Raw genomic sequence first — 17653 nt, forward strand, 5'->3', positions numbered from 1 at the left:
TGCTGGGAGCTGCATGTGTGACACAAGGAACCTTGTGCAATAGAGGCAGGTTGACCTGGCTGTGCTTCTTGCCCCCACGTGCAGCACTAGCTGGAGCCAGACGGCAGCACCTGTGGGCCACAAGTGCCCCAAGTGTCTGCTGCCTGCTGTTACCGCTGCTGCCAGCACCAGGGGCTGTGCACCATGGGAAGGGGGGGAGGCATGTGTGGCGGGTCCCCACACCTTTCCATCCTCCCATACACCCCTACCTTGCCCCCACACACACCCCCACATAGACATCCCCCAACATACTCTTATACCCACACTCTCTCTCTGTACAAGAGTAAGACTTTATCTTTGAGTTATTATGCAATCATTTCTACAGAACTATGCAAACACAAATCATGACATATTTTAATTTTATTACAAAAAAATTGTTATGGTAGAGTTTGACTTTTAGTACATGATTTGTGTTTTTTGTGTTTTGTTTTTTCTGGTTCCAACATGGCAACCCTCCCCTCCCAAAAGGAGTACTCCCAGGAGCAAGGGGAGGGATGTCTGGTAGCAAAGGTCAGGGGTTCAGGGGCAGGACTTCTGGTCCCAAGATGGTGACCAGGGGGCAGGGCACCTGTCAAGGGGCAGGGCTACCCATGCGGCTCTCAACAGCTCACCAAAACTCATTAAGCGGCCCTCCAGCTGAAGTAATTGTCCACCCCTGCATTAGATCCTTAAAAAAAAAAAAAAAAATCCACTGGCATATCTTTACTAGTCACTGAGCCAGTTTTGGCCTGATTCTCTCTTTCTGTCCAAAGGCTGCGCACCAGCTTGTTCTATGGAGAAGGTGCTGCATCAGAAATCTTTTGATAGAAACTTTTTATGACTGGTTGCTTGAGAGATTTGTCTCAGCATCAGCACTCTGAACCTCTATCTCTGACGGCAACTCCTCTTTTATTTTGTAATAAAAGCATGATCTATAGTAGCTATTTCTTCAACATGTAATGTCTCTATTGATAATTGTTGTCCTTTTAATCTCTGGGAGTCCTGCAGACTCACTGGTTCTCTTGCAGGCTTCCTGCCTCTGATCTACATTAAAGAATCTGTTTTTGGTTGATTGGATTATTTTTTCTCTCCAGATTCCTTCTTTGTTTTTTCTAATTTCCATCTGATATTTTTATCTACCAAAATTTATGGTCTTGATCTGTGCTACAAAATTTTGCCAGCACGGTTCTGTCAGCTAACTGTGTGCATCTAAAAACCTGGAAACCCAATAGAGCTGTGTCAAAATCGACAGTGTAGATGCAGTAAAACCTAAATTTGGGGGGGGGGCAGCGAAAAGAGGGGATACTTTAATGCTCAGAAGATTGCCAAGTTTAACAAAGAGCCACTCTGATATTTTTTTAGCTTTTTATTTCAAAAAGTGCTGCCACTTCTCTCTCCTGGTGCTCTTGAGTAGTTTTGGGGAGCTGATTGGAGAAGCAGTGCCCTTTGAAATAAAAGCCTTGGCTATCAGATGGAGCAGAAGTGCCCATCTTGCAACTTGAGTGCTACAAGTGTCATGGGCAGCCTGTGTGAGAGAGGCATGAATGATTAGGGAAGGCCAAGCAGTATGGCAGCAGATGATGTAAGGAAGCAGAAGGCAGAGCAGGAGACTGGGCAGGGATCACAGAGGAGGGAACAGAAAGCAGTGCAGCAGATCAGGCAGAGAAAAGGGTTCGGGGCTGTGGGGCTAACTTCTGGCATGATTGCCAAAATGGTTGGCCCCACTGCTAGAGCACCTCCGAGGTCCTGCACAATTGTTTGCAGCTGTATATGCTCACTGGCTAGTTTACAAACCTTCACAATTGCCGGGGCCAAGGAACACAGTGAAGAATCCTGGGTCTGGTACACAGCTGTGCTGACAGTGTGGCTGTGTGGTTGGCTCATGTCACTCCAGTGGATGCTGTAATTATGCCAATAGAAAAGCTCATTTTGTCAGTTTATAATGTATCTTTACTCCTGGACTATGCCAGCAGTGGCTCTGTAGAATAGAAAGCCATCAGATTGGCTTTACACTAGGGTTTGGTTTTTATTTCCTGACAAATATCTGTTTAACTTGAATAGTATCCTAGACCTTGATTATTAACCATGCTGACTCTTTCTTTTTTTCCCCCTTACTGCTGCCTTTTTGTGCTTGCTATGAGATGCTAATTGAAGGCATCCATAAGAGCCTGAACTGCTAGAAGGGAAAATTGGATGTGTTTGTGTTTTGTTCCTTGCCATTTATGTAGCAGAAAAATATGCAGTGAAATACCTTTACACTAAAAAATTCCAATAGAAGTCATTAAAGTAGGAAGAACTTACAAATCCCTCTGTCTTTGATTAAAATAACATACATTTCCAAAACACTATTTTTAATAGTCAGTGGTTTTTGGAGGTATTTTTTACTTGATTCAGTCAAACTATTTTTTAAGAAAAGCTGTGAATTTTGGTGGTGCTGAGAATAGTTAGGATTAAGAACTGAGATTCTCTGGCTTCCAACTCTGATGCTGACTAATTGTTAGACCTTGGTTGGACAAGTAGCTTGCACTCTGGCCCACCTTATCAATTTATCGTATGTTGTATTGTGTTCATTTAGTAATATGTTTTGAGATTTGTTGAGGGAGCTATGCTTTCTGGGTTAATTCTGGCTTTGCTTATCCTGTGTTTTCCCTTTTAGGGGGAAGAGTGAAGTCAAAATAACCCTGAATTTGTCCTGTAAGACTCCTTTCTTTGGCTGCTCTAGATCTTAATAGATTGTCCCTTCCATTTTACTCTCATAGGCAGGACTTTCTTACTGCTGTATAATGTTGCCGTTGCATGCCTTCTGTGCATGAATAGCAAAAGCTCACGGAATAACTAAACTGAAACTTGTGGTTTGTAAAAATGATGGTGAGAACTGGAGTTAGAATAGTTTGTCACAAAACTGGACTCATTCAGAGATATTAGCGTACAAAAATGTGGAGCATACAGTGCTGATATATATTTTACTAGTTCTTTTGCCTAATACAGAGCTACATAATGCAAATAATATTTACTGAGAAAATAATGAGTAATGGCCTGCATTCATTACTGGTAAATGGTAATTGAAGTTAACGAAGTTATATCAAAGACAAATTTGGGCAAATGTCTCTGTCTTTTTCAGCTGCTGTTTCCAAGTCCTTTTAATCATTTTCATAGTGGACATCTGTTCAGCTGGCTTTCATTAAGCATTTTAAATCTTTCTTGTTATGTTGTTCATAGCTGTTGATGAAAGGCAAAGCCTTTATGAACTCTGAAGTAAGGTGATATATATCAGTGAGAATGAAATAATCTGTTTTTAGAAGTCATCAAGTAAATGTGTGAAAATGACTAACTTTTCCAATTTAAAAGAAACTAACTTTTTTACACGCATGTAAAAAAGTGTTTTATGCCTTAGGAAGTTAACAGTATCTTTAAATGTACATGGCTTCTCTTGGAAGATGGCAAATTTCCTTTTGTTAGTATGTGTGTTTGTATATCTATGACATCTGGTCAAATATATATTGTATTTCACAATTTCTGGTTGGATTCAGGACAGACTGGTTTACAGATCACAAGTTTTCAAAAAGAAAACACACACACTTTCTCGTTTTGAAAACTTGTGAAAGTGTGTGTGTTTTCTTTTTGAAAACTTGTGATCTGTAAACCAGTCTGTCCTGAATCCAACAGGAGTCTGACTTCACTGGGCTTTGAATAAGGCCCTTTAGATGGAAATGAATGTGAAAATACAAACTTGTATTTTCACATTCATTTTTTTTTAGTCCAAAGGGTACACACATTACTCTCAGATACCCTTTCTCAGTTAAAGTTTCTGTTGATTTTACTGAGTATTTTTTGTTTGTTTTGTTGGGTTTTTTTGCCAGAGTTAAGGACCATAGAGTCTGGCCCCCATAACTTATTCAGGTGTTGCCTATATACGGTAAAATCAAACTGAACCAATATAAGGAATTCAGTTAACATTAGGAGAATTTTACTTTAAACTTGCTTTTCTTTATCAGCATCCTTTAGAAACCTCCTTTCAGGTAACCACAGCGTGATCTCTGAGATGCATCCCCACCTTGCCTTTTGCCTGACTTCAGAGTAACATGGCTAACAGCCTCTGCCTGCTTATGATTTTCTGATGAGGCCTAATGATGGTAGTGTTGTTTCTCCCTTATTCTGTGATGGTCTAAACTGCCTTGAAAGGTGTTATATAGCCTAATTTGATATCCCTGGGAAAGCAAATAAATTGCTGGCTCTAAAAGGTGAGTCCCCAGATCCATTTTGTAGACCTTGCATTTACTGGAGCATTGGGTAGAACCAGCCACATACATAAGTCAGCATAATAAAACAAGTGATATCTGCTGGTACTAGTGACATCAATGCGAGCACAAAAGCAAACTACCCTGGGCCATCAGTCACCCACAAAACACTGATGCCTGTAAGCGTTCTGCAGCTTCAAGGGGCTTATTAATGCTATTTTGCATATTATGATCCCTTTAAGATAAGGATGGCCTCATAAAAACTGAATTAAAGGTTAATTGCATTAATACATGGTAATCACATTTTTACTACATATCTTGAGCATTGGCCCATCATAACAATTTGTCTAGGAGAAATTGTTCAAAGTCAAAGACTTGTAAATGTATATTTAGAGGGCAGAATCTATGCAGAGAATTAGACTTGTGGAGGAATAATACGTGGTAAATCAAATGGTGTATGTTAGAGCTTTTCTCCTTAAGTTAGGGAGGAATATGAAGAACATGTCTGTGTAATTTGGTGACTTGAAATATTTGATCCAAGTTGTTGTTTTGGTTTATAGTAAGTTGCAGCTTTCACCAGTGTCTGCAAGTAATTCCTAAAGTAACTAGGCTTCTGAAAGCAAGTTTTTACAGATGTGTTAATCTGACTTTTGTGCCTGTAATTCCATAATTGTTTTCCTCTTTCAGCATATGGGTTTACAATGCACTATCAAAGTACAAAGTGTATTTTTAGTAGTGTTAAGGTACTAACTGTTTTATTCTTATAGACTTGCGCCTATAACCTTTATTCACTACTTGCTTGCGTCTGACTATTGCAATCTGAATCGGCTGTTTTTCTAGTAACTTCACTTTAAGAAAGGTCTATGTTTCATCCAGGGCTTTAACAGATTCATACAGCATATATCCTTCCTCTGTTTTAAAAGGTTATTTATGGTACTGTGCATCTTAGGGGCCAAGTTCAGGCAAGCAAACAAAAAGCACCATTGTCCTTGTTGCACCTGTGTAGAAACTATCCACGTAAGCAAATGGCAGGGAACTAGACGTCATTAAATTGATATTGCCTATCATTATTTTTGTCTTGGTCACTTCAGCCCTCAACAATTTACTAAACATCTGGGATATTAAGAACCACAATGGGATTAATTAACAAACAGTATTGTTTTTACCTTAGACTTTGCCAATGTCTCTTGGGTGTCTAAATTAAATATAATTATTTTGATATTTTCTTAAGTGTCTTATGAGATGCTACATAATTACCTCTTCTGAAACTCAAGTGACCTGAAAATTATGCATGTTAGGAAATTAGTGGTTGCTGCTCATATTTATAATATTGATGATATTTATAATAGCTATATTTGGAGATTAGAGATCCAGATGAAGAGACTCAAATGAAGCAGTTTTGTGAGACTAAGATGAATGTTGTTTTCCTACTGTGTACAATTGCATTTGATAATATATGGCCCTTCTTATTATTTTGTCTAAAAACTAATTCTATGAGGTACCTAAGCAGTCTATAAATAAGACATCAACCTTAGCCCAGTGTGAAAACGTAGTCAGTTAAGTTTAAATTGTTCAGGCTAAATCAGTAGCAGTTGATGATTAAACATGTGGAAAACTTTTTTTAAAAGTTGTTATAAGGTATTAAACAACTTCATTTGCATAAGACTCAGGGTCACTCTTGTTATGCTGCAGCCAGGGGCTGCTGGGAGCAGCTGCACAGAATGTTGGACTTGATGGCAGTGACCAGGTCCCTGCACTCGGCTCCCCCAACCTCCCCCACTCCTAGGTTTCCCTTCTAGCCGGAAGACTCTAGCTACAGGGAGCAACTGCACAGAGTGCTGGGCTAGGCCAGGGATGGTGGCAGCAGCAGGCAGTCCCCCTGTCTAATGCTTGATGCAGGCCAGCCAAGGACTACCCCCCCCCCCCCCCCCCCGGGGGCAGGGAGCAGGTGCTGGAAGAAGGAACAGCTCACAGCCATCTTTGGCCAGGCCTGGCACCCTGTGCAATTGCTCAGCAAAGCCTCTGCTGGTACAAGACATGAGCTGCCCTGAGGTTTCCACTGCCCCTGGCTCAGCATGTCCTGCTCCCCACCCCCCTCCTATGTCCAGAAGGTAACCTTGGGCAAGCCCTGCTGGAGGAGGGGAGGGGATGTGCTGCTGAGCACTGTGGGGGTGAGGGTGCCTGGTGGGGATAGAGGCTGCAGCAACTCCTGCTATGCTGGACACGTCTCCTACCTTGCCTGACCCCCCAAGGTGGTGGTGGTGTTGAAATCCTAGATCTGGCTCTGAAGATGTATAATATGGGAATTATTATTTTTTTTCTTAGGTCTGTTCTTTTTTGCTGTTGTTATAAGTTCTTAGAAATGCTTTCTTTTTTTGCAGAAGGCATTCTGTTTGAAATGGCAAATAAGGAATTCTAATCTTCTATACCAACTGCAAATATAATGGGAAGAAAAATATTCCTAATTTGTTAGCTGCCTAGTGATACTTTGATTTCCATCTGCATGTTATTGGAAAACTGAGTGTATCTGGTTATAGACAAAAGGGCTTTTTACTTTTTGATATTTACAGTATTCTGTACTGAAAAGAGAATTAATAAACTACACAGTAGGTGTGTCTACATGAGGTGCTTTACTGCGCAGTAGAATAATCTACTTCGCAGTAAAGCATTGCCATCTACACATGCTCACATTTACTGCACAGTAAATTAGTCTACTGTGCAGTTAGCTACTACCTGTAAATACATGTAGTAAACTAACTGCACAGCAGATACTGCACAATTGTGCATGTGTAGATGTTGTTCAGAAACAAATTTGCTTCTGGTCAGCCCCAACACTAGGGGCCCACAAGGGACCAGGAACTTCCTGGCTTCTGGTACTACATATCTCCTGGCTTCTGCCAGGAGCTGGGAGTCGTAGTGCTGAGATGGGGTCCTTGTGCAGCCCAGAGGTGGTTAGGGGCTGCCCCAGGAGTGGGACATACCCCAGCCAGCCCCAGGCTGCTTGGAGAAATCCCTACATAGCCCAGAGCTGGCTGGGAGCTGCCCCAGTAGCAGGACAGCTCTGTGCCAGCCCCTGGTTGCGTGGGGAGGCCCCACTGAGCCTGCTGGGGTCAGGAGAGCTCTGCAATGTCAGCTGTCTCCTGGCCCCCTGCACATCAGGACCCCACCCAATGTGCATGGGGGCCAACAGAGCTGTCCTCACCTCGTGTGCATGGAAACCAGCCATTATGCTCCCTGCCAGCCCCTGGGCTAGCTGCAGGGGGCCAGAGTGTAGGGTTGGTGCAGCTCTGTACTGACCTATTGCCATTGGGAGCAGATTTACTCTCAACAGGGAGCACGTGTAGACATGCTTCCCAGGAAGACTTACTGCACGGTGTTTTACTGCTCGGTAAGAAAGTTTTATAGCATTCATTGCATGTGTAGATGTGCCCAGTATTGAGAAATATTGTCTTCTTATCTAATAAGTGTGTCTGTGCAATAACTTCTAGTGTTTAATGAAAGGCCAATATTATGTGTGTTTTTTGTAAACATACTGAAGTAAGAAAACTTACACATTCTTCTCTGATGTGCATAACATGATACAAACATAAATTATTGCTTTGTTTGTTTTAATGTTAGTGCAAAACAATTTTCAAATAGTTTTGAGTATATAGTAACTGGTATCTTTAGCAGCTGGAAAAGTGTAATTTTTGCTTTTAGTAGGTTCTTTGGTCTTTATAAGCTAAATATTATTTGCTAATCTTTGTTCTTTGTAGAAAAATTAAGATTCCCCAAGAGGGCACAGAACTGGCATTGCCAGCTCCTAATGGCATATCTCTGTGGGCTGTAGCCATAGTTGTCCCGCATAAAGTGGAGCAGCAGCTGAACTATTCTAATGTCTGGTTAGCCTGGGACCAGCATGGAGCCTTTACAGAATCCTGGCTGCAGCTGAGAAGTTGGGACCTTTTAGGTGGTTTCCAAAACACAGGGCAGGTATTCTACGTACTGCTTGGTTTTAATTTTATTTCATTTTTTTCCTTCCTCACTAGCAGTAAACATAATTTCTTAGTGAATATTCTAAGTGCAACAGTCCTTTACCCTAGCTATACTGGTAACAACTTTCCTTTTTAATAATACAAATTATTGTTAAAGTATCTCTCACCCTTGCCTCGAAAGAGATGAAGACCAAACGCTGAATGAAAGACCAAACGCTGATTGATTTAAACTTTAAATCAATTCATAATTTAAATTAAATTAAATTCCTCTTTTCTCTCTTTCCACTGTCAGCTGGAAAGACAGATACTGATGCAGAATCAAATGAGGGAGAGGCAAATGGCTATGCAGATTGCTTGGACACGGGAATTCCTCAAGTACTTTGGGTTATTTTTTGGACTAACTGCTGTCGGTTTAACCACTGGGTAAGTTTATTATCTATCAGAAAATTTCATATCAATTCTTTTGTAGTGGTGTTTCCACAATACTGAGTCCTTTCTCTTGATTGTTTATATGTAGTTGCTTTGTGAAGGGTTTATTTCTGTTTGGAGGTTAATTAAGTGCTATCTTCATTTCTAGCTTTTCCTGGGTGTCTTTGGCTAGGCTATGACAACACCACTGCAGACTGTCATAATACCAAGGTACCTAAGCTAGCATGAGTACTGAAAGCAGTCTAGCTGTACAGCACAGAGGTCTGTGTACTTCCCAGCAGGGTATGTCAGCCCATGCAGATTTCACTGCTGCCACAGCTAAACTACTTCCAGGACCTGCGCTAGCTCATTTACAGTCAGCTATAATAGATGACTGGCAGTGAAGATGTTTGAGTCATGTTTGATGACTTCTAATAATCAAAATAAGTCTTATTATTGTTAGAACTGTAGAACAAAACCTGCTATATATCTCCATGGTAGAGAGCTGGATTCTTATAATAATTTTAGCATTTGGATAGAACAAAGAATTGAATAGCCTGTTAGCGTAACCCTCACTGTTCTGCTTTGAAATGGGTAGTAGTAGTATTTATCACTGTTTTATTGGAAGAGATGGAGCCACAGGAGAAGTGACTCGCACAGCACTATGCAGTGAATTATTTCCAGAGCTAGGGTTAGAATTAAGGACTCCTATCTAACAGCATTTGAACCCTGTTACCCTAGACCAGTCTCTCTCCTGACTCAATTCTACCTGATCTCAGTATCAAAATTGTCATTGAAAGTCTGAGGGTGGGTCTAGGCATTATTCCAGTTGCAGCATAGCTTTTCTTGCATGATGAAGACATTGCACCAGCCTGCATAGGGCAGGCTATTTGGAGGAGGAAAAAAGGCATAACAGCTTGTGCTGCTGCTGCTGCTGACCAGTTGGGGAGCTCCATCTGGTCAGCAGCACCACTGAAGGAATTGGATGCCTCTACTAAGAAGTCATCTCCCAGGACCCCTGAGGTCTCCCTGGCAGCAGCAAGATGGTGGGCAGAAGTGGGGATATCCCCCCACACACTTCCCCCTCTCCCTCCCTGCCATGTGTGCAAGGAGTAGGGAACACCCCAGGTCTCCTGGGCAGCAGCAAGCATGGGGGTGGGGGGAAGGAGGAATGGGGCCTAACTGACATACATGCTGAACCAGTTAGCAACACTTTCAGCTGCTCTGAAGCCTGGAAGGTCTTAAAGTGAATGTACTTTTTGAAAAGAAATATTCTTCAAATTGTATATGAAATGTAATTCATTCTATATGTAGCCCAGCTAAATGGCTCTTTTGTAAGAGCATTAGCAGCCTAAAAAACTTCTAAAAGAAGATTTCTTTTTCATTCTTATTTATGAACAGAGCAATGAAAAAGAAGAAGCCAGGACTTTTACTTCCAATAGTTCCTTTAAGCTTTATACTTGCCTACCAGTATGATATGGGATATGGGACTCTTCTGCAAAGAATGAAAGGTATGTGTGTGGAAATGTAAAGCATATAACAAAGCCTTGTACCCTTCAGGCTATCTTTGTTCAGGACTGCATTGACTATGCCAGCCCCATTTTTTGGGAACAGTCTGGGAATATGACTCCTTTTGCCTTCATGGGCAGTTAGTGGCATTGAATCTAGTTGCCTTTTGCTCATTTCTTTATTCCCATTTCTGTCTCCCTCAAAGTCAGAAATCAGTTTCCTTCTCTTCCATTTTTCTCAGCTGTGAGTATTTGATACTAACACTTCCAATTCAGGCTGCCTCAAGTAAAAATTAAGGTTCTTAATTTTTAGGGAATCAAAATAAGAGTATTTATTGGCTACTTTTTAAAAAGTAGACACAGGTTGATTGAGCTGTATCTTTCTTTGGTTTTAAAATTCCAGAACCAATCACAATCTATGCATGTGTGAGAGAGGCTGCTACTCTTTTCCAATATTAATTATCCTGACTCCTGTGTTTCCTACAAAAATACCCGGTAACAACGCAATCAGAAGTTGAAAGAAATGTGCACAGCTAGCATTAATATGGCATATGTTTGGCCGGGGGGGGGGGAATTTGTTTTTTTACACAAAAACGAAAGTTACTAACGAGTTATGAGCTATTCAGACCTAGATCCCAGAATGATTTTTAGGATAAGCGGTCTTTACACCTGTTAAATGATCAGTTCAGATAACTATCTTCCTAAGGACAGATCTGAAGGAAATATTCAGCTAAAATTTCAAATGCAAAACACTCAGTTAGTTATAAATTGCATTGTACATATTTGATTCTGCATAAACTATGTTAAAAAGAACATGATTATCGTTGAGCCCAGAACTCAAGTCTGAAGAAATGCAGCCTTAATTCTTCCGCTTTGTATGTCTGGTATTCTGATAGCATTTCATTATATGATCACATGCTGTTTTTTTCCCCCCATAGGTCCCCTACCTTCCTCAGTTCAAGTGTGGACAGTGTTCAGTTATGAGCAGCTATTTGCTATTTTGTTTTCTGTTTATTGTCTTATGTGTGACCTCATGTTAGTTTGTTTATTGCACACTCTTGAAACCCTGCCATTAACATGGAATTACTACGTATCTACGGGCTTTTATAGAACACTGGCCCCGAACCCACAGTGGGCAGTCTGCTTCTGCCCTGTGCACAAATCCGGGGGGGGGGGGAGAGAGGGGGGCATATGACCCTCCCCCCATGCCTCCCCAGGGGTGTACTCATTGGTGGGGAGTGCCTTCTCCCTCCCCCCCCCATACTCCTGACCCTGCACCACTCCCTCCCTTACTGTGGGGGCCTCAATCTGTTCCCCCCACCCCTTCCCTCCCCCACAGGCTTATTTGCAGGGTGATGCTCTCCACACTGCCTGGCTGCATGCCTGTAAATCAGCTATCAGATAGGTATATATGGCTGGTTAATAATCAGCTATCAGTATCAGCCAAGAAAATCTTTATTAGTGCACCCCTAATTTGGACCACAACTAGAGTAAATGAAAATGTGAATGAGACATTCTGTCTACAGAGAAAACAGCATGTGATCAAGTAATTAAATAATGTAACATTGTATAAACTCATGGGGTGAATAGATTATTGTTGTACAGTCAATTCTTAATGTTCTCAGTTATTGACTTTTAAGTCATAATAATGTTTTTATAATATACCTGTATTCCAGGCTTGTCCAACATGCGGCCCGTGGGCCACCATGCGGCCTGCCAAGGCATTTTCTGTGGCCCGTGATGCTGCGACAGGAAACGAAGGTAAACACGGTTTACTTTCGTTCCCGCCCCTTGTCCCTCCCTGAGCCCTTCAGCAGCTTCCTAATGGCTGCTGAAGGGCTGGGAAAGGGACAAGGTTCCCACACGCACCGCGTCAGCTTGACGTTGCCGACACGGTGCGTGTGGGAAGAGGAGTGCAGACCCGGCCCTCCGCCTCCTGTCCTCCACACCATGTGTGGAAGCCACCGCTTCCCAGCCCGAGCGGCTTGCCACTGCCCGCCCACAGGCGAGAGGCAGCCCGGACTGGCCGCCTGGCCCCGAGTCGCTGGCAGAGGCAGAAATGGAGCGGCGCAGGCAGGTGCCTCCTCCCACCGGGCGGTCAGCTTTGACTGCGCTGTGCGGAGCCTGCGCTCACTGTGCCCCGAGGTGCTGCCCGGCCCTGGCTCCGGCTCCCTCCAACCCGGCGTGGCGCGGCAATGTGGACCTGCAGAGACGGCGTGGCGGCTGGGCTCGCCCTGATTGTCTGCCTCTGCCGCCTCTTACCCAGCCCGGACACCGCAGGTTGGGTTGGGGCCGGGGGTGGGGCAGGAAGACAGCACCTCCCCTGGGGCCGGGCTGGTGACTGGGCTCCCAACACCTGTGTGTGTGTGTGTGGGGGGGGGTCCCTGCCTTTAACAGGGGAGACTCTGCCGTTTTTGGTTGCAAAGGGGAAAATGTGGGCAGAGCAGTTATAGTGTCTTGCTGCATTTGAGAGAGGCAAGTATAAGTCCTGCTTTCTACTTGTGCGAGAAGCTTCCTCCTTTTTGCCCCCAGCTGTATTTGGGAACTGAGTCATTGATTCTGGGCAGTCCAAGGTGATTCAGCATAATGCCACATGACTCCCTGCATGCTTTTCAGAAAGAAGCTTGTGTGCCCTAACTTTGCTGTCCCCCTGTGCCAGTAGGGAAACTTGTGTCTCCTGCATGACCACACAAGTGTTTGGTATTATTTCTTTGTTGCTTTTTATATTGTTTTTATTTTGGATTTTAAACCACATTTCCAGACCCATTTCATTGTCACTTCCTGCAACTTCGTTGGTGTCAAAGGTCATGTGATATCACTTCCTGATGTGATACCACTTTCTGTGAGGTCTTTGAATATGGCTCGCTGGCCCACTGGGTGATAAAAAGTTCATGATCCAGCCCCACATTCAAAAAGGTTGGACACCCCTGCTATATCCAATGTCCTGGGTTTTCAAAAAAACAAACTGGGAAAAAATAATAATCATAGGCATCATACTGGTATCTGGATAGTTCCTTAGTGGTACTGGAAGACACCACTAGAGCCAAGAGAGGGCCTACACTACAAAGAAATTAGACAGTTTGCCACTGCACTGCACAGATATTTGCTGACAACAGGGGAATGGTAAAGCAGGAATCTTGGTATCCATTCAAGGGTTTGTGGGCAGTGGGCATAGGCTCTTCTGTCCATTCCATTGCTAAGTGTTACCCTTTCTGTATTCCCTTCCTGTCTAATCTCTGTTCAGATATCTGACCATTATTTTTGCCCAGTCAATCCCAGCCTTCACTTCTTGGTTTTTTCATTCCAGACTCCTTGCCCAGCAAATCCTATTTTTACCTCTCTTGATATCTGTTTCTTACTCCACCCCCAACTCATGGTCTACTTGCCAAGCCATCAGTACTTTCTAAGGTTTTGGCTCTGTGTCCCTGGTTGAAATTCTTGTTTGGAAAATTTCAACTGAAATTTTAGGAGGAAGACACGTGGTATATCATTTGGCCCATAGGATTGGTTTGGCAGAGTTAGAAGTAGCTGAAAATAGGGTCTTAAAATGGAAAGTGGCGTTTCAGTAACTAATGGCAGAAGGCTGACCATGCATCATCTATGCTAGCAGTAAAGAACACTGGTGGCATTGTTAAATAAACTCAGGGCTGGCCCGTCGGCTTTTTTGGCTGCTCGCCACTCCCTCCCCACTGCCACCACCAGCTTCTTCACGTCAGAGGACCCCAAAACTTTTTTGTGCAGAGGGCCCCAAAAAATTGTGGGCTGGTCCAGACTGAACCCATCACTTATGAATTTGTAGAAGGGCTGTGGCCCAGTGAATGATCATTGTACACAAAATTGGTTTTATTTGAAAATTGCTGTTAGTTTCTGAAACATCCTTGTATGTTACTAATTTGAACAAATATATTCTTTAATCTCCCTCAAACAAGATTAACCATATTCAGTTTTTTACCTTTTTTATTGCTTTTACAATGCTGGGTTATTAGATGCACTTCCATCTCGTATCTTTCTTTTTTCTTCTTTAATTTAAGGTGAAGCAGAGAAAATACTTGACACGGATAGTGCTCTCCTAGAATTACCAAAAGGAGCCATCACTTTTGAAGGCCTGGAAAAAGCCAGAAGAGCTCAGAGCAAGTTCTTTGTCGAGAAATAGGAGTATTTATAACAAATCAAGTATTCAAAGCACAAAATTGTTTGTTTATAATCATGTTTGATTTAACATGTCAGATTATTAAAATTTTCAGAGAATGTAATCAGCTTTTATAAAATAAAACTACTTTAATGGGTATTTTCTAAGGCAATGGTTTTATTATGTTTTCTGTATTTTTGCAGATGTCTGTAATTAGTCACTTTTTGTTAGTCTCCTAACATGAAACATTGAATTTCTACTTTTCAGTACTAATGCGGTCAAATGTATACACTAATAAAGTACCTCTTTCACTCTACAGTAAGAGGTTAAGAAATGGGTATAAACAGTGTTCCATATTTTCTGAATTTAGGTACCTACAAGTCATCACCTCTCTGTATTTAGACATCTGTGTAAAAAAAAAAAAAAAAAAAAAAAAAAAAATCCTGAGTGTTTCAGTTTTGCTAACACCTAAAACTACAGCTGAAGCCTATGAGAACTTCATGTACTTTGCAGTTTTAATAATCACTTTTTTTTTACTACTAAACTGTAGTCACACAATCTTGTCAGCCTGTTACTAAGGAAGGAAATATTAAATTCATGGTTGAGCAGCAAGAAAAGTTGTTGTCCACTACTATAAGTTCTAATGGGCTTTTCAAACACTGTTGAACTGAATTCAGTTTGGTTTTTATTGAGTTTTTTTTTTTTAATGGGACGCATACTGCCATGAAGTACATTGAGAACAACCATAAGGCTGATATAGTGTTTAAATATATATTTAAACATTTGAAAATTTTTCACATAATCCTTATTTTGATGGTAAACTTTTTCTCTTTATACAATATGTAGTAAATTATTTTTGCTTGGAATATAATCTCGTATTAATATCAAGCTTGAGAGAAAAACTCTCATTCTGAGTTGAGACAAAGCTTCTAGCTTTTAAAATACAATGATTTTGTATTACTCTAAGTTGTCTGGTATTATAAACATTCTAAGTAGCTTCAAACCTTAGGTGAAGCCTAAAATTTGAAGTGGATATTTTAAAGATCGCTGAAATAATCAAAACTATCAGTATGTTGAGAGACAAGTTAAGATTTATAACCTTTTTTTTAAGGTATTTTGTATTTAAAAAATGCTGAGCTTGACACTTCAGATCTGTTTTAAAACCCAGTGAAGCATTGCTTAATGGCATTAGTTAATGCCCATATCAAATCAGCCACTCTCTTGCCAATTCACATATACACACTGTCTTGTTCACCACAGCAGCAGATTGAAAAGAATGGTGGTTTCAATTCACAGTGAGAGAATAGGTTCTGTACATAAAAACATTATACTCTGTCCATTAGGATAGGATGGCAGTATTTTATCATATGCCACATCTTGGCTATTTTGGGTTGGAGGTGGGGGCTCCCAGCTGAGGCTATCCCCAAAGTCAGTTAACAGTTAACCAATGCTTTCATGTTGCCTCCTGTTGCTAAATAATATGGTCCACTCCCCACATATAACATGTTGCCAATGCACATGCAAAAGCTGTTTCTTAAGCAGCATTACCCGGAGAGGGAATTTTGAGCTAAAGCCTGAAGGCGAGTGCTACCAGGCCACTGTGTGAATGAAGAGCTGTCCTGGTCTGCATTGGAATGAGGGCAAACTTTCCTTAAGTTAGTAATATTTGTCTTAGTTCAAATGTTTTGGTCATGTGGGGCAGATAACCAAAAATAATCGCATTCACGTGTGCATGGCTAAAGGTGTCAAGCCTCAATACATGCATAATGAACCATCAAAAATGTCCTCCCTACCTTGCTCTGGTATATCCACTGTGCTCTTAAGCTACAAGCTAACTACAAGGTAACTAGTAGGGTGAAAGTACTAGACTTTAGGAAAGCTGATTTAAATGAACTCAGGCGATTAGTCAAGGATGCACTGCAGAGTAGGAGTTTTGAAGGGATGGGAGCCCAAGAAGGGTGGCTGTGCCTAAAGGAAACTATCCTTCGGGCACAAAGAGAGACGATCCCCATGCGGGGTAAAAGAGGGAAAGGGGCCAGGAGGCTTCCCTGGCTGACTGCAGAAATCCAGGGTAGCCTAAGGGCCAAAAGGGAGCACGTAAAAAGTGGAAACAAGGAGAGATCACCAAAGACGAATATACCTCCTCTGCTCGTGCTTGTAGGGAGGCAGTTAGACGGGCCAAAGCTACCATGGAGCTGAGGATGGCAACCCAAGTAAAGGACAACAAGAAATTGTTTTTTAGATATATAGGGAGTAAAAGGAAGGCCCAGGGAGGAATAGGACCCCTGCTAAATGGGCAGAAACAATTGGTGATGGACAGGGGGGACAAGGCTGAACTCCTCAACGAGTTCTTTGCCTCAGTGTTCCTAAGCGAGGGACATGACAAGTCTCTCACTGGGGTTGTAGAGAGGCAGCAGCAAGGCGCCAGACTTCCATGCGTAGACCCTGAGTTGATGCAGAGTCACTTGGAAGAACTGGATGCCTTTAAGTCTGCAGGCCCAAATGAGCTCCATCCGAGGGTGCTGAAGGCACTGGCCAACATCATTGCAGAGCCACTGGCGGGAATATTCGAACGCTCGTGGTGCACGGGCCAAGTCCCGGAGGACTGGAAAAGGGCCACTGTGGTCCCCATTTTCAAGAAGGGGAGGAAGGAGGACCCGGGCAACTATAGGCCAGTCAGTCTCACCTCCATCCTTGGCAAAGTCTTTGAAAAAATTATTAAGGCTCACATATGCGAGAGCCCAGCAGGACAAATTATGCTGAGGGGAAACCAGCACGGGTTCGTGGCAGGCAGATCGTGCCTGACCAATCTAGTCTCTTTTTATGACCAGGTTACGAAACGCCTGGACACAGGAGGAGGGGTGGATGTCGTATACTTAGACTTCAGGAAGGCCTTCGATACGGTATCCCACCCCATACTGGTGAACAAGTTAAGAGGCTGTGACTTGGATGACTACACAGTCCGGTGGGTGGCGAATTGGCTAGAGGGTTGCACCCAGAGAGTCGTAGTGGATGGGTCGGCTTTGACCTGGAAGGGCAGTGGGGTCCCGCAGGGCTCGGTCCTTGGACCGATACTCTTTAATGTCTTCATCAGCGACTTGGACGAGGGAGTGAAATGTACTCTGTCCAAGTTTGCAGATGACACAAAGCTATGGGGAGAAGTGGACACACCGGAGGGCAGGGAACAGCTGCAAGCAGACCTGGACAGGTTGGACAAGTGGGCAGAAAACAACAGAATGCAGTTCAACAAGGAGAAATGCAAAGTGCTGCACCTAGGGAGGAAAAATGTCCAGCACACCTACAGCCTAGGGAATGACCTGCTGGGTGGCATGGAAGTGGAAAGGGATCTTGGAGTCCTAGCGGACTCCAAGATGAACA

At 42.6% G+C, this 17653-nt stretch overlaps 1 protein-coding gene across 2 annotated transcripts in view; it reads left to right on the top strand.

Annotated features, from left to right (window-relative positions):
- Window positions 1-14434, top strand: part of PLGRKT (plasminogen receptor with a C-terminal lysine) — a 44485-nt gene extending 30051 nt beyond the window's left edge. The window contains exons 2-5 of one of the 2 annotated variants that reach the window (XM_059724755.1): window positions 8523-8653; window positions 10040-10149; window positions 11823-11907; window positions 14178-14266. In XM_059724755.1, the coding sequence (XP_059580738.1) occupies window positions 8523-8653; window positions 10040-10149; window positions 11823-11887 (306 nt within the window). In that variant the 3' untranslated portion in view covers window positions 11888-11907; window positions 14178-14266. Of the gene's footprint in view, window positions 1-8522; window positions 8654-10039; window positions 10150-11822; window positions 11908-14177 lie in introns of both variants that reach the window. The other variant, XM_006268892.4, reaches the window with a different exon arrangement.
- Window positions 14435-17653: the final 3219 nt, after the last annotated feature.

Source organism: Alligator mississippiensis, chromosome 3 (assembly GCF_030867095.1).
Source record: "Alligator mississippiensis isolate rAllMis1 chromosome 3, rAllMis1, whole genome shotgun sequence".
NCBI classification, from domain to species: domain Eukaryota; kingdom Metazoa; phylum Chordata; order Crocodylia; family Alligatoridae; genus Alligator; species Alligator mississippiensis.